We start from the raw sequence: 23,514 nt of genomic DNA, 5'->3' as shown, positions 1-23,514 counted from the left end.
ACTCAGGCAAGGCCTGCTTCTATGTCCCATGCCATCTATCCTAGTAGGAGCGGTAGACAAGAGAGCTAAGCATTGACCATAGGAAGACTGGTCCTGTTGTGGATCGTTTCCCTCTTCTAATTGAGGGTCACAGCATGGACCAGTCCACTCTCTGGGACAATCAAAGGCCATTTGGAATGTATCTCTTAGAGCCTGTCCTGAGTCAAATTCTCTTCCCACACACAGGTGTCCACAACAGTCTAAAACAATGCAGAAAGAAAACGAATCTACACAGCTTCAGCTCTACCCACCCCCGGCTTTCAGCTGATCCTGCAGACCGTGCTCCCTAACACTAACAACTGTTCACAAGACCTCTGCTGCCCTCATCACTTTGGAGGAGCCATTGGCTGATAGTGGTGTATTATCTAATCATTTCAAACAAACAATAAATTCAAAGTGGGTGGACACACTCTGGGAGCCATAGGGTGACATATGCCTTTGCTGTTATTGACCCTTCTGTGGGTTTCAACTCTGTGAGACCCTAAATCCACTGTCCCAGTAAGGGAGACACAATACCAAAGAGGTGATGCACAATCAGAGTTTTTATTAATAAAGGAAATAAATGTTTATAATTATGGAAATAATCCTGTGGTCCCTTCCAGGAACTGGTTGCATCTTTAGAGGGCTTACAGAAATACAACGGAATGTGTAAGTATTCATAAGAATAAGTAAAATAGCTCATTTTCAGTCTTTCGGGAAGTTTCCCCCGAAGAGGCCAAAGACAGCCACTTCACTATCATGTCTTTAAGTTCCAAAACAACCACAGGCACAACTCCTCCTATACTTTTTAGCTCAAATGGTTGAAATTGGAATTTTTAATTTCACAAACTCCAAATTACTGAATACCAACATGTGTAATGAGAAAAATAATTACAAACACAGAATATGGAAGACTTTTTTTCACCAAAAGTCATGGGTACATCTGAAATTTACAAGGGGAATGGTGGTTTGTATTGACTGTAAGACCTCAGCAAGATAATTTTTGGTCAGATATACATTACCTAGGAATATGAAAAGTTATATGTCAAAATTTCAAGTTTGTAAGTTTAATGTTACTACTTCTTTCCAAAACATTTGCTTATAGGCTAGAATATGGAAAACTTAAGGTTAAATTATAATATTCACTATGTGACTGACCAGCTGTGGGGAAGTATGATGCGATCTCAAACAAGACAAAATGGAAGTGCAGCTTGTTTCAGACTGAGATACATAAGGCACAACAGTTTTCCTTCAGGATCCTTCTCTCTGTCCTAAAGTCTTCAGACGGAATGAGGTTATTTGACAGGAAGTCAGTACAGCTCCAGTATGTACACAGGTACACAGGCGTGCACTGGGGTCTTCACACGTATGCACATGCACACGGCTGCTTTCAAAGAGGGAAGTACAGCCCACAGAGACTAATATACTTTAGCCTACACTGGCCCCTAGCAGATGATTCAACCACCATTGCAAACCACTCACCTGTTTGTCCACTGCCCCAGGGAGACCTACAGCTCACGTCCATTCCCACATGAGCCAAGCTCTGGACAAGGACGACCATGAGGAACAGGTCAAGACTGTAGATATGTGCATCTGGGAAGGTGTGTCAAGACTACTTGGACTCTGCTTTGTGTAGTCCAGTCAGTGCATGTGGGGTTCTTAGGAAATAAAATGATATGGTGTAGATAAGAGACTGTGAAAGTCCTGTTTGAACGTAGGACCAGAGGACTGACCAGTCATGGGCTCATACTGCAGGAATTTGGCATATCAGAAAATAGGTTAACTAAACGTCTCAAAAAATTAATCGAGAAAGAGAGGTGGAGGGTGAGGGGAAGAAAAGAGGAAAGGACAGGGGGAGAGGTAAGAGGGGAAGGAAGGGGACAAAGGCCTTGGAAAATATTAGTTAACAAGAAAACCTTCCACAGGCAGAAGAGTGAAATGCCACAAAACACACGAACTATGCAGGCCAATCAATAGTGGAAGCATGGGCCTCATGGTGTGCGTGCACACAGAATGCCACCGAGGTACTGCTCTCAAGCACTTCTCAGAATATGCAAGATTAACTAGTCATTCTAGACAAAAATATATGCTTCTTTAAAGGAGCAAGGCGGTAGGCAGGAGAAACGTCTCTTCTTGGGGCAGATTCTCCATAGGAATACAAAGACAGAAGTATGGGGGTTTGGCAAGTCTAGTGGACATGGATGGAAAATGACCATGAAGTTGTTGGTTGATTTTGAGAGTGGTATCTTCAAATGTAACCTTACAGCTCCGTCTGTGCAAATATCTTTATGAGAGTTAATGAACATGTGATTGATTTTCAATGACACTGTGAAACACAGTAAAAAGGAACAGAGCTGGCGTTAGAGCAGGGACAAAGGCTTTAGAGCCAAGGTGGGCCTTCTTGGGTCCCTCACACACACAGGGATAGACTCTTAAATAAAATAGCACTTCCTTAAAAATCTGCCACCTAAGAACTGTTTATATACCATAGAAAAATAGCAATTTTATAAAAAGAAATATAGTTACTTTGTTAGCATGGTCTATTTAGAACAGCAATTATTTTTCATATAAAGAATATCGAAACATTCACACAGAAGGTAAAACCTAGGGAAGACTGCGTGCAAAGCTGAGCGAGCACAGCACGTTTGCCTCGGAGCCAAGTGGATCATCTATCTCGTGGGTAAGTTACAGCGAGTGTGAGCCTTCAGGAACACCGAGAAGCGATTGTGAGTTTCACAGCAGTTAACTCACACGTTACCCCAAGCTGCCGAAGGGTTAGTGATAAAAATGGGTCATCCGTACTCACTCACTCACTCACTCACTCACATTCCCCTTACACTCTAAGTGTCCAAGCTCCTAGGCCACACTCCAATCCCCCTGGAAGGGAATTGATGTAAATACTCTGTTCTAATATAGGGATTACATATCCATGCTATAGAGACAGATGGTGTCAGCGGACGGCCGCTTTATCTCCACAACAAGTCTGTAGGGGTGGCAGGCAAAGGAGGAGTTGGGACACTGCAAACCCCAGTTTCCAGCTTCAGCCTGAGCAAGACAGGTGGGCCAACCAGAGAGCACTCCACTAGCAGGCGGTGGGGGCTCCACCCAGAGCCATCACACCCGCTCCACTCGGCTTGGATCGTAGGAATCTGCAAACAAGAAAGACGAAAGGTCAGGGGGGCATTCATCCGCCAAAGTTTATGTTCAATCTTCAGGCCACAAGTAGAGAACCAAACTCACATGTATAGAAAACTGATTTTTAGACACATCAGCCAACTGATTTCACTAAGGAGTCAACAGCTGGGATGTTTTCAGGGAACAGGCACCATCATGACCAAATACAGACAGCTATTCAGTTTACTGATAGCCTTTCCTGATTGCCAAAGTACAATATAAACAATAATAAACTCACTGACTCTTAGCCAGCATTAATGCCCTGGCCTAGTGCAGATTCTTTTTGTTGTTTTCTTTGTGTGTGTGAGAGTGTGTGTGAAAGTGTGTGTATGTGTGCACACACCTGTGTTCCAGGAGAGGCCAGAGACTGATGGTGGATACTGGATATCTTCCTCAATTGCTTTCATATTGTTCTTAATTTTGTCCCTGTATGACCACCGTAGTTTCTGAGGTGCGGTCTCCTGCTGAAACTGGAGCTCACTGATTTGTCCCACCTGGCTGGCAATGATCATGACAGCTCCACAGTCTGGGCCGCCGCAGCACTGAGATCAGAGGCATGCTGCTCTAAACTGGCTTTAGGGCCGTGGAGTTCTGAACTCAGTACTCCTATGTACTCCTATGCCTCCTCTCAATCCAACGGCAGCATATTTATGGACGAATTCCTCCCTTTGAGGTTTGGGGAACCTCAACTGTCAAATGCATGGCTAGCAAGAAGAGCTTGCCTGTCTCCAGCTGCCACCAGCCAACAGGCAGGGCCATGACCAGTTACTCAAACTGAGCCCAGATGACATGAATTTCTGGAATGGAAGGAACACCATAGAAAGGGACAATAATCCCAAGCTGCCACTGGGGTGTGCAAAGTATGCTGCTGAACTGGAAAGTCTGACCCTAGAAACCCCGGAGACCAAGTCACCTCTGTGCCTCTGTCATCAGAGTTCCCTGCCTTAGCAGTCCTAAATTTTTAAAGAAAAAAAAATCGATGAATCTGTAAGAGTACAAGATAGCCTTTAAAATGTAGAGATCCATGAAGCCTCTATGCCCCAATGTGGGGAAATGCCAGGGCCAGGAAGCGGGAGTGGGTGGGATGGTGAGCAGGGGAATGGAGGAGGGGATAAGGGGAGGGGGTTTTCGGAGGGGAAACCAGGAAAGAGGATAACATTTGAAATGTAAATAAAGAAAATATCTAAGTAAAAAAATGTAGAAATCCCTCAAAAAATATAAACAGAAATAGAACTATTACAAAATCCAGCAATCTCACTACCGGAAAAGACAATCAGTCAGGGTGTCTACATCCATGCTTGCTGTACGCTGTGTCAAGAGGCAGAACAGCCCAAGTGTTTGTCAACAGACGAGTGAGGAGAGAAACGCTTTCCACATACAAACATCCTCACAGTGAAACACTATTTAGCATAAAAAAGGAGCTCTCTTGTCATTCAGTGGCACAGATGATGAACTATGGGGACACTGTCATAAGCTGAGAGAGCACACACTGTGATGTCACATGTGGGTTTGTTTTTATGCTAGACCTAAAGATGCACATAAGTGGGTAGGATCTTACCCACACACCGTCAAAAGCTCAATGAGGACTGAAATATAACAGCAAGGCTTACCATAGCCTAGGAAATGATTTTTAAAAATCAGGGTGGTACACTTTTATAGAAAACAACTAGAAAACAATGCTCTGAAATACGCCATGACGTCCTACGATGGGCATCCATCCCATCTCCTGCAGCCTAAGGTTTCACCATGTGCTGCTCCATCTGGCTGGCACAAAGCTGGATGCTAGGCACTGTGATGGTGAAAACTAAGACCATGCTGGGAGCACTGTGCAGGAGTAACACAAGGAGGGATGGGCTGGCACTCAGGGGTGCCACTGAGCCTGCTCACTGACGGACTGACTGTCCCAGACCCATCTGGCTAAAGGAAGTAGAGTTCCCATGACTTAGCACCACTTGACACCACCTTAGAAGACAGTTACAGCTCAGTTCTGTACTTGGGGCTCAAGGGTGCTGCTTCTTGTGTGCTGAGGATGCAGTGGGCGGTCGCCAGTGGAGGAAAATGCAACACTCCAAATGAGCCTCAGACTGCACAGGCACCTGGAATTGAACTGCTCTGCTCCGTGCCAGGTATTCTGGAGACAACACCACACAATGTCCCCCAATCCCAAGACCCAAAATTGAAGCCCCCAAATACAGGGAGTCATGGAAAGAACTCTCTAGAACACTGGGTTTCTCACAACCACTCTAGGGATTGAATGACCCCTTTCACAGGGGTTGCCTAAGACCATATCAGATATTTAAATATGATTCAGAACAGTAGCAGAATTACAGCTATGAAGTAGCTATGAAACAATCTCATGGCTGGAGATCACCAACACATGAAGAATGTAGTAAAGGGCTACAGCACTAGGGAGGTTGAGAACCACTGCTCTAGAATAATACTTTCTTTAGCTCATACACAGGCTAGGTCCAACGAAACTAGTCTGAGTCTTATAATGCTATTTTAAAATTTCTGGTAAGTACATTAAAACACATTAAAAAGAAACAGGTGACATTATCTTTAGTAAAATACTTTCAATATACCAAATATATTGAAAATATATTCACTAAACATGTCTAGAATATTATCACTTCAACATGTAACATTTAAAGGTAAAATTATCAAAATATTTCAGATTTTCTGAATTGAAGCTTCAAAACCTGGGTGTGTATTTTATACCCATACAACTGTGTCAGGGGGCTCTGACACCCTCCTCTGGCCTCTGTAGGTACTGCACACATATACTACACAAAGCATACATGCAGAGAAAACACCCACACTTGTAAAATAAAAATAAATGAGTGTGAATGAGTTGGGAAGTGGGAAGGATCCGGGAGGAGTTGGGGAGGGGAAACTAATCAGAATAAATTGTATGAAAAAAAAGCTTTAATCCTGGCACTCAGAAGGCAGAGGGAGATGGATCTCCCCAAGTCTGAGACCAGCCTGGACCACACAGAGACCTCATCTCGAAAGAGAGAAAGAAAGAAAGAAAGAAAGAAAGAAAGAAAGAAAGAAAGAAAGAAAGAAAGAAAGAAAGAAAGAGAGAAAGGAGAGAAGAGCAGAGAAGAGAGAGAAGAGAAGAGAAGAGAAGAGAAGAGAAGAGAAGAGAAGAGAAGAGAAGAGAAGAGAAGANAAGAGAAGAGAAGAGAAGAGAAGAGAAGAGAAGAGAAGAGAAGAGAAGGACAGAACAACCATCAGGGTCATTTGGATGGCTGTCTATTATTTTGGAAGAGAACAAGCTTAGAAATGTTCTGTCTCCAGCATGAGACACTGAGTGGCCACCGCCAGGCTGGAGCACTTGTTACAGTGTCTAGTGTCTGCAGCACATGCCGAGGTCTCAGAAGTTGTCTATAAGGATAATTCTATATAGCTGCTTTCCTTGCCAATTCGAATGACACAATCATTTAAAATACATGACAAGATCTTGATTCTTAATTGAGAAAGCTTAAATGAGAAAGCTGGGTAATTTTTTGATAATGAGTTCATTTTTAAAAAGTATTCATAATTCTTGTGCATGTGTGAAGATCCACAATTCTGTAGACCAGATTCTCTCCTATGACCTTTACCCAGATCCCAGATATAGGGCTCAGTCACCAAACTTGCACAGCAAATGCCTTGACCTGCTGCAAGCCTTGCCAGACCCTCTTTTAAACTTTTAATTGATGACATCTTTCTATGTAGCCCTGGCTGGCCTTCAAGTTCTTCCTGTGTCAGACTCCTAAATACAAAGATGGCAAGTGTGTGCCACCGCGCCTGCATGAAGAATCATTCTATGAAGCTGCTGCCAGCGTTGAGGTGAGGATACCCACCCACTAGCCATGCTCCTAATAATCACACGACTCCAAACTAACACCAGACACCTTCCTCCAGCCCAGTTCCTTACCTGCACACCACAAGTCTTGGTCTGACATCTTGTCCCTTGGCACTTCAGTAAGTCCGTTTTCATTTTGAGAGACAGAGGGCAGGTGCCCTGCTTGCCAGGCCTGGTCGTTACCACTCAGGGAAGCAAGGCCTTCGGAAGGCCAGGCTGGACTTTTGATGACCTTTAAGGGGTCAGGCTCCTCCATGGAGTCAGCACTTCTGGAGCTCAGACACCTCAGCTGAGACAAGGAGTTGACCTCCCTCATTCTCAGCAAGCGAACTGAGTCTGCCCTTTTCGGGGGTGATACCAGTTTTTCTTGTAAGTTCTCGATCATTTTGGAAGGGTTTCTGAGCCTCTTTTCAGGACCCACCACATTTGTGGACTTTTCCATGAAATGGAACAGAGTGGACTTGAAGGGTGGTTTCGCCTCCCCATCCCTTTTCCCAGGCTCAGGACTGGTGGCCTGGCTTGTAGGGAAGCCATCCGCATCAGAGCACACAGAAGCCTGGGGGGCCCTTTCTCCTACAAAAAGGGGACTCGCAGTCCAGCCACACTTCCTCCTACCATAGAAGGCATCAGTGGCCTCTGTGGGGCCCCCTGGTAGTGCCAAGCTGGGAGATGAGTCCTCTCTGGGTGACCTTGGGCCACAGGCACTTGCATCAGGCTCGGGGAGCTGGCTTTGTTCTGTTCTCCTGGCACTTGGCAGAAGGGACTCCACAGCCACCTCGATGCCCAGGATCCTCTCTGCCCTTTCCTGCAGAGACTCACTTGGAAGGACTTCCATGGTGTTCTCTAAACCCCACTCTGATTTATAGGCATTCTGTTCTTGTCCCAGTGTGAGCTCTAAAGACCGAAAATCTGGTGTTGAGTGGCCTCGATATTTGTCAGCAAGTGGCAGAAGGACACAGGGCAGGACCTCTGTGTCCCCACCACTATCCACCTTTGTGGGAGTCTCTCTGCCCAGCTGCACAGACCCTAAAGCATTGCTGACTTGGGTGAGTTCTTGACTTCCTCTTGGTTCTGACTGACAGGATAAAGGGGCTGCTTTTGTGTCAATGGGCGCAATCCTGCTCACAGGCTTTGGGCTAATGTCTCGCTCACACATCCCATTCAAACCCTCCTGGCTTTTCTGCTCTGCAGTCAGGCTTCCATCTGCCCATTGGACTGGAACACCGCCTGTGCCTTCCTCCTGTGAGGGGCCCAGGGACTGTGGATGGGCACTTGGGTGGTCAGGCTTGGGTTCTTCACTCCAGTTCTGGGACTCATTAAGTCTTCTATGTGGGGCAGCTGCATCTTCCAGGGCCAGCCCTGCAGGCTGCTCTTCTGTTCTAGTTTCCTGGAGGCACCAAGTCTTGGATCTGGACTCAGCACAGTCCTCTGGCTGTTCTGACTCACTGTCCTCACTACCACTACCACCATGGCTTTCTTCTTCTTCCTGAAGCTCCTTGTTAAAACTTTCTAACTGACTTATCAAATCCCAGGGCCGCCGGCTAACCGGTTTCAAGAGAAACTGACCAAAATGTTGTGTGCTATTGCATTGGCCTGTTATGGACTCCCCTTTCACCACCTCTGGCTTGGCAACAGGGCTGGCACCAGGGAGCTGGTCAGAGGTCCCTTTGGACATAGATGCCTGGTTTATGGCTGAGGAGGTCCTTGAGAAAGCACTGTTTCGAGATGGGCTAAGGGACATCTGTCCTTGGAGGTGAGGTACACTGGGCTTCTGATTTTGATCACTGAATGCTAAGGACGTAGGTCGGTGTCCTTCAGAGGCAGTGGTATCTGGGCATGCTGGGGTTGGTGCTACATTGCTGGCCTCTCCAGGCTTTGTGGCAGGGAGGAGCTGTGAGCTTTTGGAGTCTTCGTGGAAACTGGTTTGGGTCTGTTGATCTCTGTACTGGTGTCCCGGCCATGAGCTGGAAGCCTGAAGTTCTCTGGGTCTGATGAAATGGAGGATTCTGGGATCATCAATTTGGCCATCTTCTGACTCCCTCAGACCTTGCCTTGGGGATGTTCTTCTCCAAGCCATGCTTCCCATGAGGGCTTGCAGCTCCAGGTCAGTGGAAGACATACTCAGCAGACTCTGCTCCTCTAGGGCTGAGCTCTGACACAGCCCATGGGTCTTATCAGCAACCAGCGTAAAGTCACTGTGGTTCGTATCCGTATCCAGCGTGAAGTCACTGTGGCCCGCATCCGTATCTAGCACAAGTGACTCAGATTTAACTGGGACAGAGACCAAACAAAATACAGTTGCGTTACTTTTCTTCTTTGAACTTTTCTTGCTCTGAACCCCAGTTTCAAACTTTCTGAGCTTAGTGTAGGTTTTGCAGGTACCCTCACTCTGTGGCTGTGGTGAAGAGGCATGGTGCTCTGCCTTGCCGTCTGTCACATTAGTTGTTAATCCTCTCATGACATGATGCTCTGTTTGGCCATGGAAGCCTCCAGGTTCAATGACCATGGGGAGCTGGCCCTGCAGCCACCGGGGACTGGAATGGACAAAGGCCAAGCTCTGCTCATTGACTGGTGAAGGTGTTGGGCCCCGTGGTACTGAAGGGGCATCATTGTACTGCCTTTTCCCAATGGCTGGTTCTTGGGTAGTGATTAAACCAAGGTTATAGGATGTGCCATCAAGCTTTGCCTCTTCATAGAATTCTGGGGGCTGAGCTAGTTTGATATGTCGGATCCGTGGATCATCAAATGGAATGTACTGAATAGAACCCCCATGGGTGGCAACAGGATAGGGTTGTGGAGGAAGACTTTGTGGAGGAGAGCCAGGCATTGCATCATAGAGATCCCTAGCTTCAAGGGAGCCAGAAGGAAGTGGACAGCTGGTCTCAGGTTTCTCAGGTACTTGCTGCTGACTCTGGCTGCTGCTCACATGCCTCGGCACAGGATCCTCAAGGTATGGGTTTGGGATGTGCTGAGGGGGTGACCTATATGAAGGTGGAGGCACATACACTGGGGGCTCCAAGCCAGTATCCAGCATACCCAACTCATGGCTGGGATCCTTACTTCTTGTTGGGTAGGAGCCACGTGGGTCCCTGTGCTGGTGGTCCTGAAATCCACCTTCTCCCCTGGGCTGTGAGTGAGAGCCATAACATGGAGTCTTAAGGGGTTTCCCAAACTTAGGCTTGGGAAAAGGGCCTGAGGAGCTAGCCTTCTCAAGGTTCCTCACAGGTTCCAAAGGTGGTGGGAAGCTGGGAGGATATGGTGGCATTTTGGGGACACCTGTTATGTGACCATCATGTAGTGGCACAGGAATTTCTGTGAAATTCAGGCTCTTAGGAGAAAGAGCTCGGGGCAATGACTGGGATTTTTTTCTGTTCTGAGATGTCAGCATGTGCTCCCCATGAACAAATGGGTACAGACCCTCGAACCTTTCCTGGGGCCTTTTCTGTCCATTGCCATCGGATGCCTGCCTCCCTAACTCCTTCGGCTTCTTCCAGCTTTCCAAGCTCATGTCCTGCATTCTCAGCTCTTCTTCCCAGACCGCATTCTTCATCACATGCTCTGTCCTTCCTGCAACTTCCCACAGATTCTCTCTTACATGGATGGGCAGACTGTAAGCCTGAGCCATTCCTCTGCCTTCCAGTTCTTTCCAGTCCCTGGGACACAGGGAGCCGCTGCCTTCCTGTCTTCCTCTGCTCCAATAGATATCGTCTCTACCACTTTGGGGCTGAGAGGACCATGCTAAGGAGGGTTGATTTAAAAACCTGCAAAACAGAGAGGTAGATGTTATGTAAGACAAGTGAACCCTCATCTGCTTCAGTGATTCGTGCTCAAGGTCAAACTTGGGTTACCACCCTGTGGTGGTTTGAATAAGAACACCCCCCCCCCAAACTCATATAATTGAATGCTTAGCAACAGGGAGTGGCATTATTTGAAAGGATTAAAAGGACTGCAGCCTGGGAGGGAGTGCACGACTAGGGTGGCCTTTGGGGTTTCAAAAGCCTATGGCTAGGCCAGAAGCTGTTTGTCTGTCTCTGTCTCTCTGTCTCTGTCTCTCCACCTAAGAATCAAGATGTAGTTTTCAGCTACTGCTCCAATGCCAGCCTGAAGGCATGCTCCCTACCATAATGATAATGGACTAAACCTTTGAAACTGTAAGCCAGCCCCCCCCCACATGTTTGCTTTTGAAGAGTTGCCTTGGTCATGGGGTCTCTTCACAGCAATAATACTCTAAGACATATTCCGTATTTGTCTTTCTTTCTTTCTTTCTCCCCCCCCCCGACTGTGTTTCTTCACAGCAATAAAACAGTGACTAAGACAGTCTCCAACTACAGAACTTTGCCAACTAGAAAGAAAACGCATCCTACCAATCATGGTTGGAAGACAGCCTGTGTACTGTCATCAAGAGCCAAGTGACAGCAGCAGGCTATCCACAGAACACCAGGGATGCTGGTTGCACTAGAGAGGTCACAAACCTCAGAGCTTTAAAACACCTGATTTAAGAGAGCACTGTGGAGGAGGAATATTCTCCCCTGCAGTCTCAGACCACAGGCCAGGAATGGCCCAGCCTAACTGAACAATCTGAGAGAGTCTGATCTTCAACGCACTGCATTACGGCAGAGTCACTGGGGTTGGGGAGAGAGGGCACCTATGAGGCATATGTCCAGGTCTCAGGGTCCCCATTCTCAGTCATGCTTAGTGCAACTGGATAGGGTACCATAATATACATGGGTTACATTCCCACAGGGTGATGCTACTCCAAGTCTTGGGAACTTATATTGCTGGGGAATACACATCTGAATCTAGGGGACTTTAAAATCCTAATGCCCAGGAGTATCATCAGAATATGGGACCTTGAGATAACCTGGCACCAGAACCTTTAGACTTTCTCTGCAAATGAGAATCATCACATATCACGTGTGTGTGTGTGTGTGTGTGTGTGTGTAAACTCATATGGGAATGTGAACTCCTGTGTGTATGCATGCTTGTCCAGTGTGTGTGAGGTAGTGTGTGTGTGTGAACTCCTGTGTGTGTGTGTGTGTGTGTGTGTGTGTGAACTCCTGTGTGTGTGTGTGTGTGTGTGTGTGTGCATGTGTGAACTCATGTGGGTATGTGAACTCATGTGAGTATGTGAATTGTGTGTATGTGTGTGTGAACTCATGCATGCTTGTGAACTCCTCTGTGTGTGTTTGTGTATGAGTGTGCATGTGTGAACTCCTGTGCGTGTGTATGCACGCACTTGAGCACATGAGCATGTGTATGTGCATGTATATGGGGTTAAGGTTGATGTAGGGAATCCTTCCCATTGCTCTCCCCCTCAGTTAGGTCCAGGTATTCCACCTCTCAGCCTCTGAAGGCTGAATTAAGAGCAGTCCACCATAGCCACATGGCACTTCTTGTGCTAGGGATCTGACCCCTTGTTTCTCAAGCCTGCAGGGCAAATGCTTTAATTGCTGAGCCGCTGCCTCCCCTTCCCAGGAGATTCTTATTCTCAGGTAATCCTTCTAAGTGGGGAGTGAGGAGTTTTCACTGCATGTTAGTTTCTTTTGACGTCTTTAAAAAAACTACCGGTGGGGGCTGTAGAGATGTGTCTGTGGTTGTGGTCAAGAGCCCTTGTTGCTCTTGGAGAGGACCCCAGCATCCATGTGGTAGCTTACTGCTGTCTGCAACTCCAGGTTCAGAGGATTGGATGCCCTTTCCTGGCCTTTCTAAGCACCTTTCTAGGTGCACATACATACACTCAAGCCCCCCCCCCACACACACACATAGAAGCAAACGAACACCGCAACATCAAAAATTACCAATGCCTAGGGCCCACTTCCAGATTTGATTGGTCTATGGAGGAGTCCAAAATCATTATATTTCAAATCTTCCCAGATGATTCCAGTGTGCACTCAGGGGTTAGGTCAGGGTTTTAAAGCAACTGAAGAGAGCATTGAGCAACACTGCTGTGCTGAGCACAGGTTACAGATAGTCCCCACAAGAGACCAGGGCTGGCCACAACACAGAAAAGCTGCTCCCTGCAAGGTTTTCAGGAAAGTCAGCTGCTCTGATCAGCCAAACAGAAGAAGGTTCACACTCCAATGTCATCGTTTGAACAACACAAAACACAAGACAAAATATATTCCTTGTTTAAATTAGTTGGAAGAACACGTGTTGGACAAGGACCAAGCGCAGACACCAGGGGCCATTTTCCCAGAGGCTATGAAGCCTGGGGTTGTGCAAGCCTCTCATCCTGTGTACCTTCCTAGATATGGGGGTCAAGCACTGGGTGGCACTGGCTCTTTGGTGGCTGCCTGTCATGTTCACCATGTTCCCACACACCCACCTAAGCTTCAGGAGCAATGGCCATCATTCCTCCATCATAGGAGGAATCTGAGGCACAGAAGTGACTTAACACTAACATTTATCTGACAGTTACGCTGTGCAATGCCAAATAAGTTACCTCACTTAAACTTTACCAACACCAATATTTTCTTCTTTGGATGGCAAGAAAACCAGGACACAGAAAGATTAATCAACTTTCCCAAATTCTAACATTTGTAAAAATCTGGGGAAGAAATTCACCAGAGAAAGGAAAGTTGAAAGCCCGATCTGTACTCTACTCTACTTTTCGTCATTATTAGGGTTTTTGCTATATTTTGTTTTGCTTGTGAATTTGTTGATACAAGGTCTCAGGCAGTACAGGTGGGTCTTGAGTGCCTGACCCTTATGTGTCTTCCTCCCAGGAGCTGGGACTACAGGCACAGACCAAGTCTGTGGCCACTGCATTTTATTTCTTCCATTTTAAGATAAATTCCATCCAGAATTCAATTGTGATGGACATATGGTAAGCCAGTAATATACACATGATCTGACCAGTGTCAACTCTTCATGTGGATTCTGTTCTAACATACTTTGAGGAACACTTTATCCACTAACCCTTGATGTAAGTAAGCCCCACTCGTTGAGAATAAATTCTTACAAGATCAATGAGTAGATCCTGGAACACACTGTCAAATCCACCCTAGATAAGCCACACCGATGTACAGTCCCACCAGGTATGTGGAGCACAGATGGGCTTGCAGAACTGTTTGTTTTGGCTCTACTTATAATTATTTTTTCCTTGTGAGATAAGTGAAATCAACTTCTCATTATTTTAGTTTGCGTTGTTCTGATTAACGCCCTGCCCTGCTGCAGTCACGTGTTCTCCTAACATCAGTCTTGGAGGTACAGCAGAGTAAAGACCATGGGACCTGGGAGGAACTCAAAAGCCACAGTCCTGCTGACTACAACACATGAGCACATGAAGGTCTAGGAATGGATTGGGAACACAGTTGTTATACAAGGAGTCTTGGTAAAGCTGTATGCTAGTCTTCCTTGGGAGTGACTTATCTGCCTCAAAGAGCAGTCAGTGTTCAGATAACTGACAAAGCAGCTACTGTCTGTGTGGCTTAGCCAGTTTTGGAGGTCAGGGTGTCTCACTGTCTGCGTGGCTTAGCCAGTTTTGGAGGTCAGGGTGTCTCACTTTCTGCGTGGCTTAGCCAGTTTTGGAGGTCAGGGTGTCTCACTGTCTGTGTGGCTTAGCCAGTTTTGGAGGTCTGGGTGTCTCTCTGCAAGGCCTACATGCTTCTGCCTTTGCTGCTTAGTGTAGGCTGCCAATCTTTTAGCTGCTTTCTAAATCGTGTTCTTCACACTAGCTTGACTTGGGTTCTGCAAGAACTCATCTCTTTGAAAGCCACTGCTAGTGGTCTCCTTGGATGCCCCCTACCCATGCTGATGAGCCAGTTGGGTAGTTCTAGAAGCTACAGTCCTACCCTGAGGAACCTGCAAGACACATCAACCTAAGTGTCTGTCAGTGATACTGGCTTGAGGGTGGCAGACTGTTGTAGCATACCCTCCACAGTGCAGTATGACACTCCTTGCAGCAGTCAGACTGAGCTGGGATGGAATGGAACAAGGACATGAGTGACTATAAGCTTGCAGCAGACACAGCCTTCCTCCCCCTGACAGGGAGGGTCTTCATCTCCTATCATTCTCACTCCTCAGTGGTCTCACCATGTTCTACGGTGCCTGACTTTGTGTAGGAAGCCACAGTGTGACTTTGTGGTGAGCATGCCTTGTGCTTAGAGAGAGGCTGAGACCTCAAGGCACTGTTGTGCATGCCCATGCCATGGCTATGACCAAACGACAGATAAACATGACATAAACAGGGCAAGAATACAGACCGTGACTTCCTAGTGATGTGATATGGTCAGTTTCCAGCTTTATGTAAAAAATGCTATCATTCTCATTTTCTATCATTCTCTAAACTAAGCAAAATCACTAAGCATTCTGGGTTAAATTTAATTGCACAGTACACCCAAATTCCAAGTTACGGAAAATGCAGGGCCATCTGGGAGATTTTAAACAATCTATTTTCTTTTTGTAATTTTAATTATGTTTGTATGTGTACATGCTACATGGGTACAGGTGTCCACAGGACAGAAGATGGTGTTGGACCCCCTTTAGTTAGGCCATTGTGAGCAGCTTAAAGTGGCTGCCAGGAGCAGACTCAGGTTACAAGTGCTCTAACTGTGTGGCCAGCCCCCAGCTTCACAAATAATCCATTTTAAATATCAGTCCACATGGCACAGACAACAGTGACACATTCCTGGACACAGCAGTACACACCTAAAACCCCAGCACTTGGAAGGCTGAAGCAGAAGGATTTAGAATTCTAGGTAAGACATGACGCCAGTGAGACTCTGTCTCAAAACACCGCACCAAGGAGCAGGGCAGGACTCAGTAATTCACGGTGCTTGATGCCAAGCCTGATTGTTAGAAACCACACAGTGGAAATAGAGATCCAACTCCTGAATAATGCTGTCTTCCATTACACACACACACACACACACACACACACACACACACACACACACACGTATGCATGGGAGTGCACACATGCCCACACCAATAACTATCAATTATTTAGCAACTGTCTACTTTGAACTTAGCCTTAGCCAGGCCAGGCCAGGCATCAGAAGAGCCCACCCAGGGAATGTTCTGTACAACCCCTTCAGACAAGTCACCAATTGCATCTTCCCTGTAAGCTTGGAGAGAACCACTCTGTACTATGTAAATCAAGGGCTGCCTCGAATAGCTTCAAAGCTACAAGGATGCTGACTGTTTCTGAAAAAAACAAGCTGAGATAAAATTTTTCTTTAAAAAAATAAGAAACTAAAGATTCAACACAGAAATGTTTACAATGGATTCTGCATAAACCTGCAGGGCACACTGATGGTAAAGAGATAAGGTAACATGGTCAATGTGAGCAGATGACCCACCCCCACCATGCACAAACACTGAAAGCCCGGGTGAAAAGACATGCAGGGCTATGCCAAGCTCCCAGGGGATGGGGCACGAGGAGGCAGAGTGAGCCTCTGTAACAATCTCACATCATCATGGGCCAGGGTCAGGAAGCCAACAGCATCACTGATAAACTGCCTGGAAAATATCTGAAATACAAACATTTGAAAAATAACATGTCTAAAGGAAACTGGCAGACCTACTCCCAGGTTCTGCAAGGTAAGAGGGAAGTTAGGAGGAGTCTGTGTTCCTCACATGACTCCTTTTCACCAGAGAGAAGACTCAACCCCACTGTGTTCTACGGCGTGTAGGATCAAACCTATGGTTCTATGCACGATAGCCTGTCCTTTAGAATGTTTCACTTCATTCTGTGTGACTGTGTATGTATGTGGATATGTACATGCCACAGTGCATGTGTGGGAGTCAGTTTTTTCCCTCTCCCATGTGTGTTCCTGGGGTTAAACCCAGGTCAGCAGGCTTGGTGGCAGGTGCCTTTACCCTTCATCTACTGTGTCACCCTGCTGGGGCACCCTATCGTCTTTTAAAAGTAAGTCTTAGAGCCAGGAAAAGGGTTCAGCATCTGGGTTAAAGCACTTGCTGAGTGAGCAGGAAGACCAGGGTTGCATACATAGATGCAGGGTCGAGGTGGCAGCCTGCCCGTAATCCCACTGGCAGGGAGGCAGAGACAAGGGATCCACGGGACAAGCTGGTTATCGAGAGAGAATCTGTGTTCACATGAGAGACCTGCCTCAATATGTAAGGTGGAAACCGATCAAGGGTGACACATGATACCAACCTCTAGCTTCTGCATATACATACATATGTACCCTCACACAATGCCCCCAACATACATACATACATACATGTACACACACATATATACATGCACACATATAGGTATGATGCACATATGTAGCTATGCATACACATGCATGCACATTTACATACATATACACATACATGGACACACACATACATGCATACACATAGACATGCATGCACACACATACATGAACACATACCACACATACAATCAATAACAAAAGGTAAGTCACTTAGAATGGAAGCAGCGATTTTAATGGCTGTCACATGCTCTGATAGGATTATCGTCTCAGTGCATTCCAGGGCCATTATGGCTGACTTGTGACCATCTGGGCACAGGACGTTAGGTGAGCTTTAGCAGAGGAGTGCTGCCTTGTAGACTGAGCTGGAGGGCTCTGTGCAAAGGGAAACATGAGCACTCCAGTCCCCTCTCCTTGTTCCTGAACCTGACCACTGGGTGACCCCAGGTCCAGTCAGTTGTCCTTCCATGTAGAGATCAGGGTGGGGACGTGTGATGATTTGTATGTGCTTGGTCAGGGAGTGGCACTATTATAGGGTGTGGCCTTGTTGGAGAAGGTGTGTTACTGTGGGAGTGGGCTTTAATACCCTAGTCCCTAGTCCTAGCTGCTTGGAAGTCAATATTCTGCTAGCAGCCTTTAGATGAAGATGTAGAACTCTCAGCTCTACCTGTACCATGCCTGCCTGGATGCTGCCATGTTCCTGCCTTGATGATAATGGACTGAAACCGTGAACCTGTAAGCCAGCCTCAATTAAATGTCATCCTTGTAAGAGTTGCATTGGTCATGGTATCTGATCACAGTAGTAAAACCCTAACTAAGACTGGATGGGAATGCCCATAGTCATACATACATCTCCTGGTCCAGTGATGGCTTCTTGGTTTCCACAAGTGTCGCCTGGTAGTACTATAATCTACTGTTATAGATCACCTGTATGTTCTGGATAGCTGCAGCCACAGCCTATTCCTTCAAGTGATCTTACTCCTTCCTAAGGGGTCAGTGGTTTGCAGCTAGATGGATAAGCTAAACATAAAGATCATAAGCATCCATGCCTGCTCCTCCTAGAGTGGCAGAGGGTAGGTATCACTTCACAGTCTGCTCACATTTACCAGCCCCAGCACTAGGTGCACAGCAAACTTTTGTGATGGGGTCCACCATCTACCCCTGTAGAATTTGATACAGGCCTGGAAGCTTATGATTTCATTTTTTCAGCATGTTGTAGACATTCAGTATACCACACAGCAAGTGGCCCTCCAACACAGAAGAGCAAATGGAAAGAAGAGACAGAATGTGGGGAGAACATAAAGACTGAAGGAAGTGTAGAGGCTAGCAAGAATTAAAAATCAGTCAGATGGTGTGGTGGTGGTAGTGGTGGTGGTGGTGGTGGCTCATGCCTTTAATCTCAGCACATGGGAGGCAGAGGCAGGCAGTTCTCTGAGTTCAAGGCCAGCTTGGTCTATAGAGTGAGTTCCAGGACAGCCAGGGCTACACAGAGAAACCCTGTCTTGAAAACAAACAAAACACACACAAGAACTAGTTGGCTAAACAAGATAAGGCTGATGCACAAGCTAACAGACTATCCCACTGTCCAGCTAGTGCTCCTGAAAAGCTGTGTGGGCACTGTTCTAAGGAGAAAAGCTACCAATGGCTCCATACTGCTAGGCCTGGTTTTCAGTGTCGGCAATGGCTGTTATCACAGAGTGCCTAATGTGCCTAATGACATTTGCAATATCTATGTTTGTTTGCAAATGTATTTTAGTTGTATATGTTTGGACTTTCAAAGGATGTTAATTGTAGACATCTAAATGAGGAGTGAGGGAGATCTCTTCAGTGGTCTCAGTCCCTTTAGTAGTTCTCGACGGCAGTTTTGGGGAGTGCCTGTTGCTAATACCTGCACAAATGCCCTGGAAGCCAGGTGGCAACAGCACAGTCTGCAACATCCTGTGCAGGAGCCTGGGCTCCATCAAGAGTAGCTCAGAAGAGGAAAAGTACAGGCACTTGGAAGCCATCCCTGCCATAGTGCTAAGGACCACAGTGTCTCTTCCATACTGAGCTAGCACTGGACTTCAACTGCTCTCATTTGAGTGCCAAGATTTTTCTGAGTCACCTGCTTGTCTAGTAGAGCAATATCAGGATAACAATCCTGAGCAAGTGAGATGGGTAAACAGGCATAGACCCCACTGAGCCTGGCCACCTGAGTTAGTTCCTGGGACCCACATGATGGAGGGACAGAACTGGCAGACAGGTCTCTGACTTCACTCACATGCTGGGACATACCCCAATACCACAAAATAAATAAGTGGGCATTTATAAAATGTAAAAACAATAGAGAATCAGTAGAGAGGGTAGCGATACAGGCCTGAGAGGTAGTAAAAGAAAAACAGTTTGCAGAGCACTGGGCTGGCAGCTGACACACAGAGTGGGCTCAGTGTGTGCATCAAGTCTGTCATCTTGCATAGACACTTTCTGAGCATTCCTAAGAGAAGAGAGCCTGCCTCACCTCTGAGTCATGTCAGATGTTTAAGGGTGTCCATTCATCTTATGGATTAAATGGCAGGGGTGTTTTGATTATGGCGGAGAGGAAGGGATGCATACAGGGATGGCAATGGCGCAGCACTTCTCCCGAACAGGCCCTAGCAGAGCAACCGCAGATACCTTTAGCACCTGAGCACTGGCTCCCCAGCCACATCAGCAGGGACTCATGGCAGATGCTGCTCCCTCTTTGGAGCCTTTCACATCTGGTGCTGGTAAGGAAGATGACCAAGTGCCAGGGGTGTGAGCTTTCTGCCCTGGCTTACGAAGGATGGCATGGGTTTTAAGTGTCAGAATCGCAACTTTCTAAATGTGCACAGCTGCTAAATCCTTAACCTCCAGACCTCTGATGCCTCCCTCTATGCAGAGACAGTAACAATTCTGCGTCTGGGAGCTCCAAGGGGGAGATAAGGTGAAATGCAAAATGTCTCACATAGTACCTAACAGAGATTATCATCTGAGCTATTACTAACCTAGTTATGATAAATTCTTGGTGGATAGGTAATATCAACACTCTTTCTTCCATCCTAGGGGAAAGAAGCACAAGCAAACACAGAGGGAAGGAGGAAGTCGGAGTGCCATCAGGAGGTGATGGCTATTTTAGGACATGTTTTCTTTTTTCTCGGTTGTAATCATCCTTAGGCCTTGACAATAGCAGGAACCAATGATCCGGCTGAGTGTATAGCAAGATGCTGCCCTGCCCAGCACAACTGGTCACTAAGGAAGAAGCTACACCCATTTTCCACAGGACAATGCAGAGCAAACCAGTGTTTGGTTTATTAAAACAAAACAGGAAGGGCAACCGTCCACCCATCTGCTCACAGGTAAATGCAACAGGTAAGGCAGACGATCTCAGAGTGCCTACTTCCTCTAGTTGGAATGAATACTTTTTTGTTTTTATTTTCTTTATTTATACTTCAAATGCTATCCCGAAAGTTCCTATACCCCTCCCCCGCCCCTGCTCCCCTACCCACCCACTCCCACTACTTGGCCCAGGCCTTCCCTTGTGCATACTTTTTACCAAGTCAGGCTTTCTTGACCAGTAAGTATAGTCTACTCAGTGCCACTGAAGACATGAAAGAACACTCTAGCTCCTCACTCCTACCCACTTCAACCAGCCTCCCTGCCTCCAGGTCGTCATCCTCACCACTCAGCTGCTGAGGGCGTGGGTGAGCCTTCCCTCTCTCCAACCCAGTTCTTTAGCAGCTGAGGGGTCTCTAGGGTACCCTAGAGGCCACCTACAGCCACTGCTGTGCTGCATGCTACCTGGGCTTTCTTTGTTCTCCTAAAGAATTTAGTATGTCCTCCTGAGGGCAAAATAGTGATCCTCTTGTTTAGCTGCCCACTCCCTCACCCCCTCCTCAGACTGACCAGGGGCATTTCCTACCTCTCAATCTTAGCTGGATCTCTAGCTAAAAGCAACCCTCCCATGGACATGGACTTACCCTCTGGAAGTCTTTCCTTGCTACTATGTTTCTACAAGACACTGGTTCAAGGATTTAACCACCACCAGCAGCAGCACCAGCAGCACCACCCCACCCTTGTTGAGCAAATTCTGTAGCCAAAGGAAATGTGGCAGCATGGAAGGGAGGACTGGGAGCACAGGTGCTTCCCCAAAAAAGAGCGAGTGCCTAGGGGGAGAGGGCAGGAGAGGCCTGGGGCTTTGCTAGCATAAGAGCAGGTTAACTCAGCATTGTCCCCTGGGAAAAGGCTGAGATACAGCACCCTGTGCTGAAAAAAATGAAGCAAGCCCAAAAGGTAAAGTGTGTGGGCTTAGAATTTTGGAGAGAGACATAGAAGCTGGTGTTAAATTTAAGCATATACTCACTTCTTTTAAAGATAACCATTATAAGTAGGGTATGATTTGAGAGAAACTGAAAAAAGACCTGTTTACCATACCCAATAGCACCAGTGAGAGTGGATGCTTATCCACCTGTCCTAAATCAGTCAGGACAAGAGCCTGGAGCCACGTCAGAGGTTTCCTCAGTTGCTCAGTCTCTAATTAGTCATGGTGCTGTTGCTGCTGGATAATCACAAGTTGGTCTCACAGTAACTGACAGAAGAGGGAGGGAGAGAGNGAGNGNGNGAGNGAGNGAGNGAGNGAGAGAGAGAGAGAGAGAGAGAGAGAGAGAGAGAGAGAGAGAGAGAGAGAAAGGAAGAGATGGAGAGGGAGGACGAAAGAAAGAAGGGAAGAAAGAAGAGCTTCCCTGAGTGAAGCAGAGCAGAGCCTATTATGGGGTGACGTTCAGATTCAAGCCTCTGTGCTGTTATTCACAGCCTGCAGCTTCCTCTGATTACACTATTCCACAGGAAACACATTAAGGAAACCCGTGAAGACTGATAACAGCCTTCGCATATTTGAATGGGAGCTAAGGAAGCATGAAGCTTCGTCTGTGGTGTGCTATATATGTATGTGCACCAATGCATGGGTGAGCTCATGCATGTATATGCTGATGTGTGTGGACCATGCATGTGTGCTTATACATGTGTTCTTGTGTGTGTGTGTGTTCATGTGTGTGGTATGCACTGTAGTTGTGCCCACATGTATGTGCTCCTGGATGTGTGTGATCATTCACAAGGCAAGCAAGCCTGTGGGGTTTTTTGTTCTGTTTAAGTCACTTTCAGTGGAGCCTGATGGTCACCTGGGAATCACCTCAGCTGAAGAATCGCTTCCATCAGATTGCCCTGTAGGCATGTTTGTGTAGCAATTTTTTTTTATTGTTGATTGATGTAAGAAGGCCTAGCCCAATGTGGGCTGTGGTGCCCTTGGAGAGGCGAGCCTGGAATATATAAAAACGTAGCTGAATATGGGCTTGGGAGTAAGCCAGTAAGCAGTTCTCTGTGGTCTCTGCTTCAGTTTCTGCCTTTGGGTTCTTTGTGAACCTCTGCTCTGACTCCATTTGATGATATAAGGGTCCCAGGGAGGGCCCCTTAGCCTCTAGGGTAGCTCTCTGAGAAGGGCATGGTACATGAACAGGAAAAATGCCAGGTCATGGGTTTATGAAACAAGCTCTGCCGAGTGAAGTGAGCATCTGTGTCTGGGTGGTCTTTCTTATTTGCTCGACACTCAGATGGAATGTCTGACAAAAGCAGCTAAGAAGCCAAAAGATTTCTCAGCTCATAGTTCATCATGGGGTGCCATGGGGACATTCAGATGGCAGCAGGGGCATGAGGTGACTCACTTCCTCCATGGGACCCCACCTCCTAAAAGTCCCACAGCCTCCCAAAGCAGTGCCACATGTAGAGATTAAGTGCTCAAACACATAAGCCTGCCAAAAGACATTCCATATTCAGAGCACAGCAGGGCCATATGCTCAGTGTCTCATGGCCTACAAGCTGCCCTCATCACACCTCACTATGGGAACTAGAACCTCCGAGGCTCATTGGCTACTGCAGGGGAAATACCCTGAAGTACTTGATGCTGCCCAACACCAGACACTATTTTCTCAAAATTTAAAGAGATACAGATGTAATGCAGCTGTGGGCTCTGCTGTTAAACCATGTCATAGTCAGCTTCAGTTGTCAACTTAACACAAACCTAGGGTCATCTGGGAAGACGGTGCCTCACATTGCCTCTATCAGATTGCCCTGTGGGGGGGGAAAAAACCTAAAAAATTTTAAAACTTTAAAATACTTTAAAATTCTAGAACTCTATAACTCTCAAAAAAACTTCAAAAAATCTTAAAAAACAAAAACAAAATGAATAAAACCAACTAAGCCCTTAAAACAGAAAAAGCAAAAAGTCTTTAAAAACTCTAAAAGAAAAAAAAAAGCAAA

General features: G+C 46.6%; 1 protein-coding gene across 2 annotated transcripts in view; it reads right to left on the bottom strand.

The window, feature by feature from the left end:
- Positions 1–573: 573 nt before the first annotated feature.
- Jcad (junctional cadherin 5 associated) overlaps positions 574–23,514 on the bottom strand; it is an 89,228-nt gene continuing 66,287 nt past the window's right edge. For both annotated transcript variants that reach the window (XM_029547135.1, XM_021214785.2), the window contains exons 3-4: positions 7,115–10,803; positions 574–3,167 (exon numbers count right to left, since the gene is read on the bottom strand). In XM_029547135.1, the coding sequence (XP_029402995.1) occupies positions 3,133–3,167; positions 7,115–10,803 (3,724 nt within the window). In that variant the 3' untranslated portion in view covers positions 574–3,132. The remainder of the gene's footprint in view (positions 3,168–7,114; positions 10,804–23,514) is intronic.

This window comes from Mus pahari, chromosome 15 (assembly GCF_900095145.1).
Source record: "Mus pahari chromosome 15, PAHARI_EIJ_v1.1, whole genome shotgun sequence".
Classification (NCBI taxonomy): Eukaryota; Metazoa; Chordata; class Mammalia; order Rodentia; family Muridae; genus Mus; species Mus pahari.
This window is presented reverse-complemented; position numbering and strand designations above follow the sequence as displayed.